Source organism: Necator americanus, chromosome V, assembly GCF_031761385.1.
Source record: "Necator americanus strain Aroian chromosome V, whole genome shotgun sequence".
NCBI classification, from domain to species: domain Eukaryota; kingdom Metazoa; phylum Nematoda; class Chromadorea; order Rhabditida; family Ancylostomatidae; genus Necator; species Necator americanus.
The window spans coordinates 2,365,925-2,384,675 of record NC_087375.1 but is presented as its reverse complement, the minus strand read 5'-3'; the positions used below and the strand labels follow the sequence as shown (position 1 = coordinate 2,384,675).

The 18,751-nt window shown below is 35.7% G+C and overlaps 2 protein-coding genes across 2 annotated transcripts; one reads left to right on the top strand and one right to left on the bottom strand.

The window, feature by feature from the left end:
* Positions 1 to 1,013: 1,013 nt before the first annotated feature.
* Positions 1,014 to 1,620, top strand: RB195_012726 (uncharacterized protein; the record flags this gene model as incomplete). Its single annotated transcript, XM_064202232.1, has 2 exons — positions 1,014 to 1,027; positions 1,161 to 1,620. 2 exons carry the CDS (start codon positions 1,014 to 1,016, stop codon positions 1,618 to 1,620), a joined length of 474 nt encoding a protein of 157 aa, XP_064058113.1.
* A 1,807-nt stretch (positions 1,621 to 3,427) lies between these two features.
* RB195_012725 (uncharacterized protein) lies at positions 3,428 to 14,150 on the bottom strand (the record flags this gene model as incomplete). The annotated part of the gene is made up of 5 exons (XM_064202231.1): positions 3,428 to 3,565; positions 5,919 to 6,071; positions 6,969 to 7,055; positions 12,247 to 12,376; positions 14,095 to 14,150. The coding sequence occupies 5 exons, from the start codon at positions 14,148 to 14,150 to the stop codon at positions 3,428 to 3,430; spliced, it is 564 nt and encodes a 187-aa protein (XP_064058112.1).
* Positions 14,151 to 18,751: the final 4,601 nt, after the last annotated feature.

The following is an 18,751-nucleotide window of genomic DNA, read 5'->3' as shown; positions in this document are numbered from 1 at the left end:
ACTCCGTTTTGATTTCATCGATGTATAGCAGGCAGGATTAGCGATCAGATAGTCCAGAGCATTTTTTTTAAGAAAAGTTTTCGCTGTATCAGCAGAGAAGCAATCCTCGATTCCTTAGCTTCTTTATTGATTTGCTTCAGCTGTTGTCAAGATTGGTATTGAATTTTCCCTATTCACAGCTAACGTTTCGGCGTTATCCCGTTTGTAAGAGGAGGTAGGTGTAGCGCAGTCGGTGAGAGGTTTCGCAATATATACGATCGATCGGAGGTTCGAATCCGCCCTACTGCTCACCAAGCCTTTCATCCCTCCGGGGGGTCGATAAATTGGTACCAGACTTGTCTGGCAGGATAAAAACATTGAGTTGACCCATCGGCTAGCCCCCGCAAGTCATTGCGTGGGCCAGTTACAGACCTCAAACAATTCTGGATTGAAGTGAACGTGGAGGCGCATCCCAAGCACATTGATTAACGCCGGGAACTTTATCCTTTTCCTTAACAGCAAGAAAAATCAACGTCAGTGATTTGTCCTCTCAAGCACCTCATCATCTTACAGAATTGAAACAATAGGCAAACTCAAACAACAATACATCGGTTAGTGTCTACCTCATTTTAGGAGTCAGCTTAACGAAGCACATTAGCACATACCAGAACTATAAATCACAAGGATTCTTGATCTCTTTCAGGATAAACACGAAAATTCACTTGGAACATCACCACGTCTCCATTTCCCGACGTTTACACCGCTGCTTTTTTTCCGAGGAAAATAGCCTTGAAAAAGAATTCTTCCGGCTTGAAGTCAACGCGGAATCGCGTGAAAACGATGTTCAAACATCTTCTTCCTTACGTTTCATCGTTGTTTGCCGCGTTCCGGAAATCCGTTGCGTGTTTGTTGACGGCGGAGACGTTTCGCACGTAGCAACTAGTCCCAGCTACGTATTCTATTTGCTAACATCACCTGCTATAAAATCTTCGATTACGGTCATCAATGTTGCATCTGGCTGATTTGTCAACAAGATGAAATCTTTTTGGTGAGTACTCACTTAAAGCCGTTTTTCATGGATAAATTGGCTGGATACTTCCACTATTACCGTATACTATTGCTATTTACTATTATTTAAATGGTTTTCTAATCCGATTTACGCTTGTTTTTCTTTTTTGCAGTGCTCTGCTTGCTTTCGTTGGTGTATGTTCGGCACAACTTTTTGCATGGCCTGCTTCTTCGCTGAATCCGTACCTGAACAGATACTATTCGGCAGCTGCAGCTCCAGCACCTGTAGTTGCTGGTTATCCAGCTTTGGCCGCGGCTGCTCCCGTAGCTGCAGCAGCTCCAGCTTACGCAGCAGCTCCGGCTTACGCAGCAGCTCCAGCATACGCAGCAGCTCCAATCGTAGCTGCTGCTGCTCCGCTAAGTCCTCCGATAGCCGCGGAAGCAGCTATAGCAGCAGCAACTGCTAACGGTGCTCCACTACTTACACCACCTATGGGTCCTGCCGCTACAGTAATGGCTGCACCCGCTATGGGACCAGCTCCGATGGCTGCCGCTGCCGTTATTCCCTCTGTTCCTCCTGCTTACGCTCCATTCCAAACAACTGCGTACCTTATTGGATCCAACAAACAATGAACAAGTCCCGATATATGAACGAAACCAATTTTTTCTGTAAATTTCTTGGAAATGAAGAATAAATCGTTTTAATCTAATGTTTATTTACAGTTTTTCTTATACATTTCTGGAATTTTCTTAATAGCAAGTCAACGTTATTCATGGATACTGTACGTATAGTGAGGTTAGAACGACATGGAGCTCTGTGCCATTGCGTAAGAAGCTGTGCCCGAAGCGGTGCAGTGGAGCGTGGCGGTTAGGATCGAGTGAGGACCTTTCCTAACAGCATTCTCGCTGCAATTCGCGGTGGTCCCATTGTGATTCCAACCGCTAGCTCCATCGCGGCGCTTCGAGCGCTGCCGCTTACGGAACTGAACCGTGCTTCATGTTGCTTTGACGCTGCTCTAAGAGAACATCTACATTCATTTCCGCTATCCGGAATCGGAAATGGCTGAAAAAATCCAGTTTCAGAGAAAGGCACTTTAAAAGCCATTCACCGTCCAGGATCGTGAGTCCTGACTCACGTGCACAAAGTTTAATCAACTGAATTCTTGTGCACCCGAAGCACTCTCAACGGCGAGAAAGCGGGCGGTCACATTCCTGAAGATCCACGTTGAAGTTATCACGAGTTCTTTTTTTTCTATTTTGAAGGCTCATTACAATAAAACAAAGGCAGAATTTATGTTTCATTGTTATGACGAGTTTTTGGTGAAACTTTATTTATGGTTTACGTTTCGACAGTCTCCTCTTCATCAAAACTCCGGAAATAGTTCGAGGTCTTTGATGCTATGCATATCCCCTCAAATTTCTTCCCTCTCCTTACAAAGCTTAGTAGATTAAGGAGAGGGGGGTGATTCCGTCCATTTCTTCCTAATTGCCGTAAAAAACGGGCCGGACGATACGGCTTCGAGCGATCCGGCGCACTATTTTCTAGGAGGAGTTCGATTAGAGCGCGCCAGCCCTGTGCGTGCGCATCTTCCAGACCGTTTCTACGGTAATTAGGAAAAAACGGACGGAATCACCCCCTCTCTCCATAATCTACTATGCTGTATACGAATATTCCAACAGAAATCTGTACCATCTCAAATTCGTGGGACCTTTAAGTAGTGGTGTCTGGATAGGGTTATGAAAATGGTTGTGGGACAATCTTATAGCTCACAGAGTGTTATGAATGGCAAAGAGTCATTAGTAGTACGCAAACACTTATTTCTGTCATTCATGGATGGTTTCCTGAAGGGAATCCACAGTGCTTCCAATCCCTTTCTAGCCGATTTCTCTTTCCCTAGGGCTAATATCGACATTTCTTTCTCCTACGGGGCTAATATCACTTTATTTCAAACACATTCCCATTCCATTCATTCATTCATTCATTCGTTTCCCATTCATGTGCTGCATTAATCACGTAATCGAACAAAGACAGTTTGTTTTACGATAAATTTATTCAATGACGGAACGAAATGGAATCGAACAGAACATCTTTAGGTACATCACGTGATCACGTGCGACACTAACAATAATATCCAAAGAGAATCATAGAAATACCCATTCATCGTGAAAAATGAGCACGAAAAAAAATATGAAAATCATAAGTACTTTAAGAAAAAAATAATATCACAATGAATTCGATGAGGTTTGGCCTAGAAAGCTCGTTAAACGTCGCTGCACTCGGCAACGACTAAAAATTTGATGAAAGCTGCCCAAAGCGTACTTTATTACTATAATAATACTCTAATAATGTTCTCTATAAACGATGAGTTTATACTGTATATTTGATGAGCAGCTGAAGAACTCGCGGAGCAGTAGATGAACTCATACAGCTCAACGAACGTCATAAAATACGACAACATGGTTTCCTGAAGCCATCCTTCAGGGTGATTCCAAGACCGGCAAGAAATGCCTCGTCGAATACTTGCTTTAGACCTTTATGAGTCAATGCGGAACATGAAAGAAACTTCACGCAACCCATCTGAAAGTAATGAAAGGTGACTGAACTGAATAAAATATTATTTGATTCACATTTAGAACAAAAATTTGAATCATTCTGTAAGTGATTTTTGTGCAATAGCCCGATTTTTCGAACACGTCAAAATTATTTCCTTGTGCTACTTGGAAGTTTTGGAAGGTACGATATGAATTTACGGTATTTTCGGGTGTTTTTTTTTTCAAATTCTATTAGTATTTAACGTAATAGGTTGATGCATATCTAATGGTGCTTTTTTTTAAATTTGAACTCGGGCGCTGAAAAGTTTAAATTTAGTTTAGTTTATAAGACGTTATGTGAAGAAGTATTTCTTTCTCTATAAGATAGTTTGATTTTTGGTTACTTATGCTGATAAATCTAATATCTATTTTATTGATCTTTGATAATTTTTAGATCAACATTTAGACATTTAGAAATAGATCTTCAGAAATCTAGTGCTATTTACGGTTCGGCAAGAATATTCGGATAATTTGAAAAAAAAGTCCTGCATGCTGGGAACAGGAGCAAAAGTGAAGTCTGAAGAACAATCAACGACCAAAGCGTGAACAGCAGCGTTTGCACGAAGAGAATTTTTGAATAAAAGAAACTTTTCTTATCGATAGGTCTCGGGGGACTCGTTGCAAAACGAATACATGAATAGAAAGTGCTAGCGGATTCGAACACCAAACCAAGTATGAAATCAAATTATCTGTGAATAATTTGCAATCATTTATAGATCCTGGTAGACGTTACGATACCATAATTGGAACTAGTCCCATTTTAAGATCTGTACCTGATTTTTTTTGCGTCCCCTTAGGTCCTTCTCTGCAGAGCCGAGTATCTCTCAGGAGGAAAGCAAGAAAAAAAAATGAGAATAGGTTTTTGAGCATCCGTTATTTGGTTAGGTATAAAATTTTAATATTTGCAGTTCACTTCATGAATTCTGAACTGAAACACTGAAAAAAAGCAAACACCATAATGTACTTGTGCGTACATATGTCCACTTCTATATACGTTACAGTCATCATGATTGACTTATAAGAACCTCTGTGACTCGTAGTTGAGGTACGTGGCGGTCTGTTACGTTGTACAGGACTAGTAGGACTTGGCAAATGAGGTAATCACTCCCCCATGTGTTATCTTTCAAGTTTGTTTGTCGTTCGAATGATTTCTTTGGGGTAACGAGGTGTTTGTGAGGATAGATCACTTATGGCTTTGGATTATTTCCAAGCTCTGAAGAACAGTGATAACGCCGAAACGTTAGCTATTAGTTAATCAAGAAATATCAATACCTATTTTGGCTACAGGTCAAACAAATTAAAGGCATCACCCCACGAATCTGAGGTGGTGCAGATTTCAGGTGGAGTATTCGTATACGGGATGGGAGACTACGGAGAGGGAGGTGATTCCGTCCATTTCTTGCTAATTGCCGTAAAAAACGGCCCGGAAGAAACGGCTTCATTCGTTTTGGCGCACCATTTTGTATAAGAGGTTGGATTGGAGCGCGCCAGTCTTGTGCGGCGCCGCATCTTCCGGGCCGTTTTTTTACGGCAATTAGCAAGAAATGGACGGAATCACCTCCCTCTCCGTAGTCTCCCATCCCGTATACGAATACTCCACCTGAAATCTGCACCACCTCAGATTCGTGAGATGATGCCTTTAATGGAAAAAAGTTGCAACTTCTCGTGATAGTTCCCCTTTCTGGTCCCCATGATGGCCAGACGTAGCTCCTCAGCCTACGCTGCTAATCTGTTTACTTAGACATTCACAAGCGACCACAAACAATACGAAACGATGAGCATTTGATGCTGTACAGCTAGTACAAATGCGGAGCTGTCAAATCCTTCACAAGATTCCTTACTCAACAATTTTTTAATCTAATTTTTGGAATAATGTGCCTACGTGTTTTTAGATGGGACCTTTATCAGCTTGACGTCTGGGGATGCTTTTTCGCCGCCTTCAGAGGCCTTCAGTCACGTCTAGCTAATAAAGGTCCCATCAAAATTATATCTATGTCCCACTGATTGCAAGTATTTAATACTAATTTTTTTATTATTTTTTAATATTAAGTACTTTGGAGTATAGGCACTTGTAATCAAGCTTGTAATACAAAAAAAACATGGACAAATCCTGAGGTTCCACGAGGCACAAGAACCTTAGCACTTTAAACTAAAAACTAAACCGAGTTAGATTTAGTAAGTTAAACTTTAAATTAAATTAACTAGACTTAACTAGGAAAGTTTAACTTTTCTTTTAATTTTAACTTCTGTGGAATGTCTCTAAACCTGTGGATTGCGGCCATGGATCTTTACATGTGGAAAAAATCCACAGATGTTAGTGTAGGACCGAACGTGCCCACCTGAGCGGCAGCCTTCCGTGCCGTATCAAAAGAGACCTTATCCTGTTCCTGGGCAGAATCAAGAAGGTCCTCTTTTGTGCCGATAAGTAACACGGGCACGTTATCACCGACGTATTTACGTATCTCTGGCATCCATACTGTTTGACAAACATCCTAAAAGCGTGGTGGGAATCAGTTCAGAAGACGATAACAAATATTCTTATATACAATATAAATATAAATTCCAATTATAATTTTAATTTAATACTATAAATTAAAATATTCTTATATAAATACAGGAATGTATCAAAAATATCCTTGAAACCTATTTAAAAATCCGTACACCGTAGTCAAAACACCAAAAGTTTTATAAAAGCTTCTCAGAAAAATTCTTATATTTGCAATTTTACAAACTCTCCCCATTCTTATCCTTATAGTTTTTTTTATAAGAGTTCCATATATTCATAAAAGTTTCGTCATTAGTGCATTTCTCGAAAGATGTTTCAGAAAAAACCATGAAAAACTAAATTTAATAAAACGACCGATTTCAAGTTTTGATGAAGAAGATTTCGCTAGGGTTTCAAATATTTAAAAAGCTATAGGATTACCGATCCGTACGAGGTGGAAACTAGATTATTACCGGAAATTACTGCGAAAAATTTTCATGTTTTAAAATTTTTCTCATAATTTCTACAGTCCCTAATTTGCTAAAATTAAAAAGAAATTAATTTGGAATCAAAAGGAGCAAAAATGATTGTTACGTACGTGTGAATCGCTGTATTTGTAGAATTTCAAAATAAAAAGACAACTATCCATCAATCAGAGTTATTCAAGGAATCCTCGAGGACTCGTTCAAGGAATCGACTACCATGGGAGAACTTTTACATCCAGACTGGTCCCACGAAGCAAGAAATCTTCCAGAAAAAAAAGGATAAAATTGTCTTCTTTTTCGAAAGATTATTGCCTCTAACGGAACAGCTTCAGATAAAGAAAGAGGAAAACTTGGAGAAAAAGAAAGTCGAAAAGAAAAAAGAGAAAATATTTAGATATAAAAAAGCAGTTTACACTTACCAAACTCTTTGAGTCGACCATTGAAAAACAAAGCAGGAACACGTCGGTGTTCGGATAACTGAGGCATCGTAAATGGGCGTAGTCCTCCTAAAAAAAATTGTGAGTGAAATATGGAATAAATTTAATCATGAAATTTATTTCATTTCCATTTTTTCAGTTCTTTTTCATTTCATTTCCTTTTCTTTTCAATTCTTTTCCTTCTCCTTATGGAAAAGAGTTCGATTTAAAACTCCTTGACAATGTTTTTTCTTTGTACCCATGAAAGTTCTCCGCTTTTATAACAAAAAATAAACAACTAACTAACAATAAACACCAACTAGAATAAAATAAACATGACATAAACATAAACAAAAATAATATGAACGTAGTAACTTGAACATCCTACTAAGCTCATTTAAAAATCCAAGCAGAAGAAAATAACGGGGATATTCACAATGAAAAATCTGCTTAAATATTAGGTAATATTATTAATTATAAAAAAATTTAATTAAAATTTCGAAAAAAATTGAAAAATTAATTATAAATTAATCAAAAATGCTCATTTAAAAATTCAAGCAGAAGAAAATAAAGGGGATATTCACGATGAGAAACCTTTTTGAAATTTTAGATACTATTATTAATTATAATATTAGGTATTATTATTATTTATTATTATTATTATATTTTTGGGTAATATTTCTGTAGATTTACATTTGCATACAATTCTTCTGATCGTATGCGAATTTTTTCTGGAGGACTACTAATCGGAAATCCTATGTTCATCATAAGATCCGGCTGCCCTCAGCCGAGTTTCTTCGGCACCATCATCGACGATCATCATGTAATAACGATGATGATGCTCAAGTGCTGAGTGCCAATCGTAACGTGCCGAACAGGACCACTTCACGTACCAGAATTGAAGATCTTCACGTTCAATCGATTGACACCCACGCGTCTCACACACACACTTATGTGGACCCGAAAATAATACTATAATTTCATGACATAATCTTAATTTTATGACAGTTTCACGAGACATAATTGTTCAACGAGGAAAAAGAGGTGTGGGAGATTTCGAAGTAAAAAAAAGCGAAAAACGTAGGATATAATTTTTTGCAACTTTTTGTCTCTTGTACGAAATCCTGAAAAATTCTGGCTGCCAACATCTGCTTTAAATTCATTACGCGCTACATGAAATATGTATTCGTCATCAAAATAAGACGAATTAAAATTAATGTACTCGGTAATTTCAGTGTCAAAATCAAAAAAAAAATCCATCAATTTTTCAATTAATCAATCCACAAATTTTTTATTTGACATCCTAACATCTTTTCTGAATTTTCTTTTCTAAAAGAAAAAGCCATTTCTGAAAGAACTCAGGTGGAGGGCAATTTCTGTAGTTTCATCCATCTTTTCCTATCACTTTGGAACAAATTGCAACCACCGTTGATATCAGAAACCATGGGTAGTCGAGAAAAAAAGGAAATATCTATAGGATCTATAAGTGCTATACTTAAAAATTTACAAATAAACATAAACATATATCAAATGATAAACAAATAAATAAGTAAATAATAATAAATGATGATAAATAATAATAAATAAATATAAATCTAAAGGATAGTGCCACACACTGAGAGAAACGAAAAAGCCTCACATACTTACATTTCAGGGAAGCTACACAAGATCCGATATTGACCTTCAAATCAACAGTTTATCAGAAGCACAATGGAATTCTTCAAAAGGAATAAAAATTGCTGTGAATTTCTGCAGAAACGTATCCAGCAGATCCATCCTGACACGTCCATACACAGCTATTTCCAAAGGAGACCAAATGTCTTTCGAGAAATTTTCCGGGAAAATCAAATTTGTAGAGCAATGCTTATCCATGGAAGGAGATTTAATGAGATTTTCTAGTATAGTAGCTTCGGAATGGCGCTATGATAGGACATTTGACTTCTTTCTTTTTCGGATTTTTTTTGACAAGAAACGACTATGAACTAAATCTGACCTAATATTCCCATGAACTACTGTAGTATGACTTTTTCCAAATTCACCGCGGTTTGATATTAAAGAGGATTTGATGGAAATTAAGAATAATAAAAGTTTATGGCTATGAAAATCAAAAATATGTTGCTTAGAGGCTCTCTTCATAACGAATCATCCTCACCAGTAAGATTACGTGCAAGCATTTTTCTCTTTTCTCTTCTTTTTTTTTTGAAAGAGAGATTTTTTCTGAAAGAGAAAAAGAAAAAGAGAATTTTTTTTGCTTCTTACCATGAACTAAAATAAAATATGAAATAAACAAATCGCTAGATATTACTGCTGTTCAAGACGGTAAAGTAAGGGAGATCAAATGGACATTCGGAATTTCTCCCCAACTGTACTGCTATCACTCATACATAAAGCACTCATCTTCACAGTTGAGCGCAGACATTGATTGCCGCCGTGGAAACCGACCAGCCACTGGAACAAGCTGTCATCCTATCAATTTCTTTAGCATTGATTATATTTATTGATCGATCAGCTGATAAAGAACCTTCTTTCCGCGGCTGGTTTATTTCTAAGGAACCCTATCGTTGTTCTTCTGGAATGTACTGCATAGCTTTTGCATGTGTTCAGACGTTTTTGATTCAGTACAAGGATACAAAAAACGGATGCATGGAAACCAGTTTAAATTAATAAAAAATTAGATTAAGAAGGACATCTGATCAATCAATAGTCTATGGGACCTTCTACCAGGAATAGGATGGTTCTTAATGGACTTTTAATGTTTTTTCTTGGTTTTTTCATGGTTTTTTGAGCGCAATATTTCTGTGGAAATATTGAATCATACACCGCCATATCTATAAAGCATTAGGGCATTTCTGGACCCCTACTTATTGCTTTAAAAAATAATCGACAAAAGCGAAATTTAGTTGCAGAACTGAAGAGATAAATTTGCCGAAAAAAAATAGCTATGGGGACCAATTCTATGTAAACACCGATCCTCATCGATATCGGTTTCTGTTTCTTATCGCGCCAGTTTTTTTTTTTTCATTCCAGGAGAATGCGTATTTTTACACAGAATTTCAATCACTAAACAATAAACAGAAAAAATCGTCCCTCTTATGTTCTTTTCAACCGATTTACTATTTTATTTACCAGTAAAAGAGCCCATAACATCAAAGTGCGACGATTGAAAGGAAATAAGTTTTGGACAAAAAAAAATGGCCAAAAAATGGCTCGTCTTTGTCCATCGGTTCTCATACGACGTCCATACCTATGTGCTGCAGACGTAGGAGAACCGATGGACAAAGAAGATCCAACCGAAAAGTGACGATGGAATCTGGAATGGCGGGTAGGTCCGAGGAAAGAGATGTTATCAGTTTACTATTTGTCATTATTATATTTATATTATTATTTATGTTATATATCAGATTATATCAGCATTTGGACTAAAATCTGGGTTTACACCTCTGGATCGGACTGATCAAAAAGAAACAAGGAACGACAAATTTCAACAACGTGCTAATTTTCAATGAATAAATAGGTTACAAGCTAAAAATACGAAAATATTGTCATTTTCGTACCGCAGAGTTCAAATTCACGCTCCATGCGGATCACTGAGTGCAAAGCACTACATTTTCTCATGTACAAAAAATTTATGGCCTATAGGATTCCATGCGGGAGCGTAGAAAAATCCCCCTCGGTGAGATTTGAACTCCATAGCATGAGCTTAGAATGAGATCTACAAGTGGTTCTCGAGTCTGGTACATTCAAACGTAGAAAAAGTGATGGGTCCCGCTGGTTCTAAGCAGGACTGCCGTAGGTCCCGAAGAGCAGGCACCTCTTTACCCTTTCAGGCATGCTGCAGCGAACAATTTCTGGCCGATCCCATTGAGAAAACAACAAGTTTTTCTTTTAAAAAAAATTACAATTTCAGCAAGTTCCAGAGGATCATTCAGGATTTTTGGATTTGGCACATCTTATTATTATTCTTTTATTGTTATTATTATTTCTTATTATGAGAACTACAGAATATTCTGGAAAAGTACGGATCCTATTTGTTTACATAAAATCACATAAAACTACAGAGCAGTACGATCTTTGCTGATCTTTGCTAAAACTTCGTGGTCAGCACGAAAAAAAAAAGAACGAGATGCTCTTTCACTAATTCTTTAGTAATTTCCTACCGTATTTTTAAAATAATTTCCTACTGTGGCGTTTCAGGTTTGAGAAAAGATCTCTCACGAGGATTTCTGACCACCTGGAGCAGCAGGATGACCTATCAACCTACTACATAATCTGTTAAAAAGTCCCAAATTTGCAAAATAAAATAAAACAAAATAAAATAAATAAATAGGTATCGTTTCCCCGAAATTCTAGTGAGCCTATTCTTTCTTTGTTTCTGTTTTATGGCACACCTGTGGATGTTTTTTTTGTTTTTATAAATAAACAAGAAAATAAATTAAATTTTTCTCCATTACATCATTATTTTTACCACATCTTTTTCTTTCTTTTTCTTCCTAATCATCTTTCAAACAATCGAAACGAGCTGTTTCCTGAAAGACCACCTTGAACTCGCAACGAAGAACGCTATTCAATTATGGATGTTCCATCAGTGACACCTGGATGATAAAAAGGAACACAGAACGCACATGGAGAGAGCAATAGATGAATACATACCTATCGTTTTCCAGAAAATTCGAGGTTGTTGGATATGTGGTTGAAACTAGAACGTTTCTAGTAGAAAAGTTCACCATAGAAAATTAGGAAATGATGGAAAAAAATGATGTCGAGAGATCATAGTTACCGGTAAAATCAATTATTAATCACAAATCAGGAAAAAATCAAGAAAACAGAAAAAAAGAAAGAGGATTAGGCTTTGGATGCCTGAAAAAGAAAACACACACACAAAATTCTCAAAATGAACTTTCTTTCAATTTTTTTTTTCAAAATGAATTCGTAAGATGACGTGTCGGTTCTAAGCTTATAATTTATCTTATTTGGACTATGTACAATTCCAGGATACTTTAGTGAAAAGTTAAAGAGAAAAAAAAACTTATATAAAAAGAAAAAGAAAAGAAATAAAAAAAAAGTTTTTTTTCGTGAATGACAGGCGAAGAAGGAAATAAGCTCTTAGATTAAATTAGGATTAGGCTTTGAATGCCTGATATTTTTTTGGTTTGTAACCAACACTTCACCTAGGATTATGTACATAGTTCTTTTTAGGATGACTCATCCGTATCATCCGTTCAGAATTATTATGCAAAATTCAGTTGATTGCAGTGAATACGGGAGAAAAAATTAAACCTACTTGACCAGCCGTGTCGAATAAATTCACCGTATAGCTGCGATTCTCGATATTTACCGATATCGACCAATTATCGAACACTGTTGTCGCGTAAACACTACGAAATTGCTTTTCCGTGTATGCAAACAATAGCCTGAAACAAAACAAGGATGTCACTACTCGGAAACACTCGGAAAATTATATGGAATAAATACAAGATAGAATTTCTCAAAGAAAAAACTTTGAAAAAAATTAAAGACTTAATGTTTTGTTATAGTGTGCCTGAAAATAATATAGATGAAAAATTTTAAAAAATAAATGCATCTTAAAAAAAGTTTAAGTTCGAGGTTTTTAGATGGAACTTTATTTGCCTGACGTTTTTAATTAAAAACTTGATTGAAAAATAAAAAAGGCAGGATAAAATAAAAAAATAATGGATGAAATGGAGACAAAATAAATAACAAGATAAAATTTAAAAGAAAACTTTAAAAAAATCAAAAACTTAATCAAAAAATAAAAAAGGTAAAAGAGAAAGGAAAATTTCAGTTGGAAATTCCCTACTCCTAACAAATATTACTGCTCTTCTCCCAGTGTTTAGTTTGATATTTGATATAGTTTCCTGAATTTTTGCACATTTTTTTTTTGGAAATAATTTTTCGAAATAATTTATCTCATAGTTTTCTAAGCGATTCTAGGTGGTGTTTCAAAAAAATAATATCACAAAATAAAACTCTTCTCTCCTCTGTCTTGAATCACTATTTCACAAAATCCATGAAAAATATTGTCAATAAAAATTTGTTCATCATCATAATATATTACAGGATGACATGCGTATTATTAGTTATGAGCAGGAAAACATTTTTTTCGTTTCCAATCGATTTCCAGAGAATTCGATTACGCCAAACGACAAAATCATCTCGTACGAACGAAAAAGGCCACACAACAATCGGAAAATTTTTCTAATCAATTAGTGCAGGAAGAAAAATAACAATAAAACTAAACTACTTGAGGAAGAATATCTGGATTTGAAAAAAAAAACATAATTACATTTACTATGCTATGAATACTATTATGATGATGAACAAATCCTTAGTGACAATATTTTTTTAATGGATTTTGCGGAAGAGAGATTTAAAACAATGAAATTTTATTTTTTGAAAATTTCCACCTATTTATTCGAAACGTACATGGAACGCAAGCATAGAAAACAATAAGATGAATTATTTCGAAAACCCTTTTCAAGGAACAGACTTACTTCAAACACTGGGTTTAGCTACGAATAGAAATAATGTAAGGAGAGATCAAAAACAGTCCTTATTTATTTAGAAATAAATACAAGGGATTTTGAGCAGAATTTCTCAAAAATAAGGTAATAGTGAAGCGTTTTGGAAAAACTAAGCGAAATTAAGACCTAGACAAAAAGAGCTAGGTGTTTACGACAGTTTACTGTTAGCAAAAAACAAATAGGTGGAAATTTCCAGAAAGAAAATGAGGAAAAGCGTTGGCAAAAGCTGAACGGTGCCTCTCAATTCACTTTATATTCCTTAAATCACTTTTTATACTTATTTATTCTTAATTATTTACATTTTTAGTCATTTATACTTTTTCTAATTACATTTCTTTTCCATTTTCCTGGAATAATTGCTAAAAGATGAAAGTGGACGTATTATAGAGGTTTTGAAATAAATGAGGGATAGGATCATAGGGGAAACTGACGATACTCTATTAAAATAATAAAAAACAGTGGGCTTATTGGAAAATACTCGAGAATATTCGAGAAAAAAATGAAGAATACTTCACCAAGGAAAATATACGTTCATAGAAAGTGTACGAATTCAAAAACAAGGAATAAATGCATGTAGAAAAACTTACGTAGTTTTCCCAACATAACTGTCACCGACGACGACCAGCTTCAGCCTTTTCTCCATGAGCTTACGGCGGCAGCGGCGACGGCGGCGGCGGCGACGACGACGACAGCGGCGGCAGCGGCGGTGGCGGTGGCGGTCAGGCCACCATTCCGCCGCCCGCGACTGATTCACTTGGTCGCACACCGCTGGCGCACTCCCAGTCAGCCACGCTCCCTACCGCTGCCCCACCTCCACCCTCCACCAATTTCTGCCTCACTCATCCCACTATGTGTTCTACCTGTCGAGGTTTTGTCCCCCCCTCTCGACTCCTCCCGCCCCCACTTCTGCGTACAGGCGTCGACAACCGCTCACTTCACTCACTACAACTGTCATTATGATGTTTATTTTGACGTATAACCTATCGACGCTGAAGATGGCTAAAATCTTGAAACGAAAAAAAGAACTCTGATTGGTTCTTCATCGTGGAATCTGATAAATAAGGGAGTCAGGACCATCTCTAGTACTTTTTGTCGCTTTGCTTGAGCTATAGCCAAAATTAGTGGCGTCCTTATTTTTTAAAAACTAACATTTCGGCGTTATCGTCTCCATCACAACGTGGAAAAATCAAATCCATCAGTGATTTATCATCTCAAAAGGCCCCGTCACCCGGCAAAAACCACTTCAGACGATAGATAAACAAGAACACATCGATGACAACATGGAAAACCCCTACTAATTTTTTTTCTGTTAGCATAAAAAATTCCACTTAATGCTGCTTTTAAAATTTATTATTTCGCTAAAAACGTTAGCAAACGTTTGAGCTGCGATATTTCTATTTCTTTGCAAACCACGCCCTAAACGCAATCCATGTACTTGCTGGAGAGAAGCGTCCAGCATGAAAAATTCCATCTAAACTGCTTTTAAAATTTATTGTTCCGCTCTACAAATCCTATCAACTATAAATTCACAGACGTAGACAGAGATATTTTTCTCGGATGACTACCAAAATGCATGGAGTAAACAGAAAAGGATGTAACAAAAATATATGATTTTTCTGTTTGCTTATCTAACATATTTTTCTCTTCCTTACACCTTTTCGTGCTATAAGAATTCATTTAAAGTAAAAAATGGGCACGTATGCTATTTAGCATCCTCACTAAATTTCTGTCCACGATCGGTAACCCCTTAGGGACCAAAACTTTAAAAAAAATATTAAAATAAATAAAATTAAATTTGTAAAAAAATTAAAATTAAATAAAGACTTAAAATAAATAAGTAAAATTTTAAAATATTTACTACTTTAATGCTCATACGGTGCATAAAACTCGACGAATAGAAGAAGAGTTAAGTTCAGGATTACCAACGACGATAACTCTGATTCTGACAGGTGAGGCTTTTTTTTTTCAAATATCTATTGTTCAAAAATAAAAATCTGTACATATACAAAGTTGTTATTTGACCTGTTGTTAAGAACTTGTTGCTGTTTGTTGTTTGTTGTTGTTAAGAATGTGAACCAGTTGGTGCTTTTTGCTTTTTGTTGTTAAAAATGTGCTAATCAAGGATTTATTTTATGTTCTGCCCCTTAATTTCCCTTTAATTCTGAAAAGACTGACCTTTTTATCGAAATAAAACGCACGAACATCAAATATCACCTTTTTCTCCTGTTTTACACATCGTCTGGATGCAGGGATTAATGGAATTCGTAAATCGAAGATCACTTTATACGAGCTGATGCCACGCAGCGATTTGCGATTTTTGTGGTTTTTTTTTAAATTTTTGTTGAGACCGAAAAGAATGAAACGGTAGGACAGAGAGTTAACTTTGATGGACTTCATTGGTAATTAAGTTAATTATTAGTGGAACTTCTCAGTAAATAAAGTTGATTTAAAGTTAAATAAATTCTAAATTAATAACAAATTCGTAAAAAAAAAAAAAAATAAATGTAAATATGGTTAGCAATAGATGTAAATATGGTTAGTAAATGTGGTTGATAAATATTAATTGACAATAAACTAACTAATTGTTTCAATTAATAAACTAATTACATAACTAATTATTGATTTTATTTAACTCTACCGGTCATAACCACTACAAAGACGTTGAAGAACCTGTTTTGTAGTTAGCGTTCCACCATACGACATTTGACCATCTATCTAATTCCATACGTGACCCAATAACAACACTAATGGCCACAATACCCATCCATAACGTCATAACCTTTCAAAACTTCTGGAAATTTTTTTAAAAAATTTTTAGAATTAGTGGAATTTTTCCGTAACTTTCTTAGTGGTGAAACGCACAAAAAGAATTGCCCTCTCGGCTGCTTCAAATCTTTTTTTTCCCTAAATTCTAACTAACCTGAATTCAAGTAAGCCAAACCATCTGGTTCGTAAATTTAGATGAATTAATTGTTTTAAATTTCATTTTGTGTAGAATTTATAAAATTTTCTTTTCCAACGGGTGAGATTCGCGCTAAAATAACGCAAAAAAATTGCTGCTGCTTTTCTTGAAACTGAATTTTCCCGATAGTTCCAGCGATCAGACAGCTGATCACGGATCATTGAACCTCATGTTCCTGCACAACGCAGTGAAAAGAGTGAAATACTAGAAATAAAAATAAATTAATAAAATAAAATAAGAAAGTCTCTGCTGCGTCCTTCCACTTGGGATGCACCAAATCGTAGTCATTACGGTTTAGGAACGCATCTTGGTCTATAGAATGACTAAATAAATAAAATAATAGTAAATAATAAGTCTTTCACTGTCTTTCCACTATTTATTGCATCGTATTTTTCACTACTTATTGTATTTTTTTTTTATTTGCTGCATTGTTGTTTGTTTTGCGTTGGTCTTTGCCACATCCTTTTTGCCACACGCCGTTAAGCCTGATAAGTAAATAAATAGATAAATGCGGATGCGATTATTTGTATTTATTTGTATTTGTGTTTATTTATTTATTTTCATTTTATTTTATTATCACAGAGTATGGCTGCTTTTCCATGAAGATAAATCCAATGATAGAGTAGTAAGCTTCCTTGAGGACAACGAAAAATCCTCGATTTTCATATCTTTTGCTTAGCGTAAACAAGTTCTAGGTATTATAGGTAGGGTTCGGTGCATGGTTCTCAAAAACAATAAATAATTCAAAAATGTGCCGGTGAAAACGCGACTCACGGTTTCAAATCCAGAAATCAGAGGTTTTTGTTTACAGACGTACTATGAAGGGTTTCGTTACCGAATATTTTTTCTAATAATTCACTTTATATTTATTTTCTTCTCTGTTTTTGTGAAGAGTTATCTCACTGAATAAATTGAATCCTTGGTTCTCTAGATCTTATAGGTGAGAACTCACGTTTTAGATACGATATTCCCGCTTTAGTTTTAGTTTTTTTTTGCGATATTATTATTTATTTGGAAATCACACCACCAAAATAATTACAATTATTATAATAAAAAATAATTACAATTATTTGTTCACGAATTACACCGTGAACGCTATTTTTCTATCGGAGATAAGCGTTCAGCATGGAAAATTCCATTTAATTCCACTTCTTTTAAAATTCATTGTGAAAGAAAAATCAAATAAAATAAATAAATAAAATTTCTTATTAAAACGCTACAGGCAACAGAATACAGACGTAGATGGAGTCGTTTTCCTCGGATGGCTACCAAAATCCATGAAGCAAACAGAATTTACTCATGTACACTTCTTCTATTGGTTTTATTGCTGGTTGAAAGCTCAATTTCTTCCTCTACTGCTATTAAAAACCATGGAACAACAACAACAACAACAAAACTTTATTGATTGACAAATTACTTTAAAAAAAACAAGAGATGAGATCGTTTTCTACCCAATCCCAGACATATATCATCATCAGTCAATGCTAGCGGTTCTTTTCTACATAATTATGTTACAATTATTTTCTTTTTTTTTTTTAGAAAAAAAAAGTAATGTGAAAGGCGAGCATTCAACTGCTGATTCTTGTGGATATAGTCATCATTACGCCCGGTTTAGGCAATAGGTAAATATTTACTTTTTTAGAGAACCAGTAAATAATCAACCGATCTCCACTCGTAATTTCAATGATGAATACGTCCACAAGGAGGATGGACCCGAATTTTTCGAATATTCCTTAAAACTACTTAAACACAAAATAAACAGAAACAACAATGTACCGTATCACACAATTGGATGAAAACACATTTCAGTGTCCAAATTTACAGTAAACTTGATTTTTTTTAGCTCTTGCTCTTCTACAGCTGCTTAAAACTTAAAAGGTAAAAGTTTGATGATGGATCACAAGTGATTGTTCCGATTTCTAGTGTGTGGAAAGAATTCTCCAGAAAGAAAAAAACGTACAAAGTAAGAGAGTGGAATTTTTGTCCAGGTTTTTAACAACCACTTAAATATCGTCTACATACAATCATCCACGATCTTCATTCTGCTACCGAAAAAAAAACATTACGATATGTTTCCATAGAAAACATTTGAGACTCGTTGTAGGAAGAAAAAAACTCGCACTCTAAAATTTCACCCTTTAGTAGCGAGAATCCGCGATGCTCGGCCCTATGGGACCTCTACGCGGATACACGGCCCTGACTTTCGACGGATACGGCGATGACAGCTCGATGCCTGACTTTCTCCTGTGGAATTTTCGTTTTGACCACGTCGATACTCATCT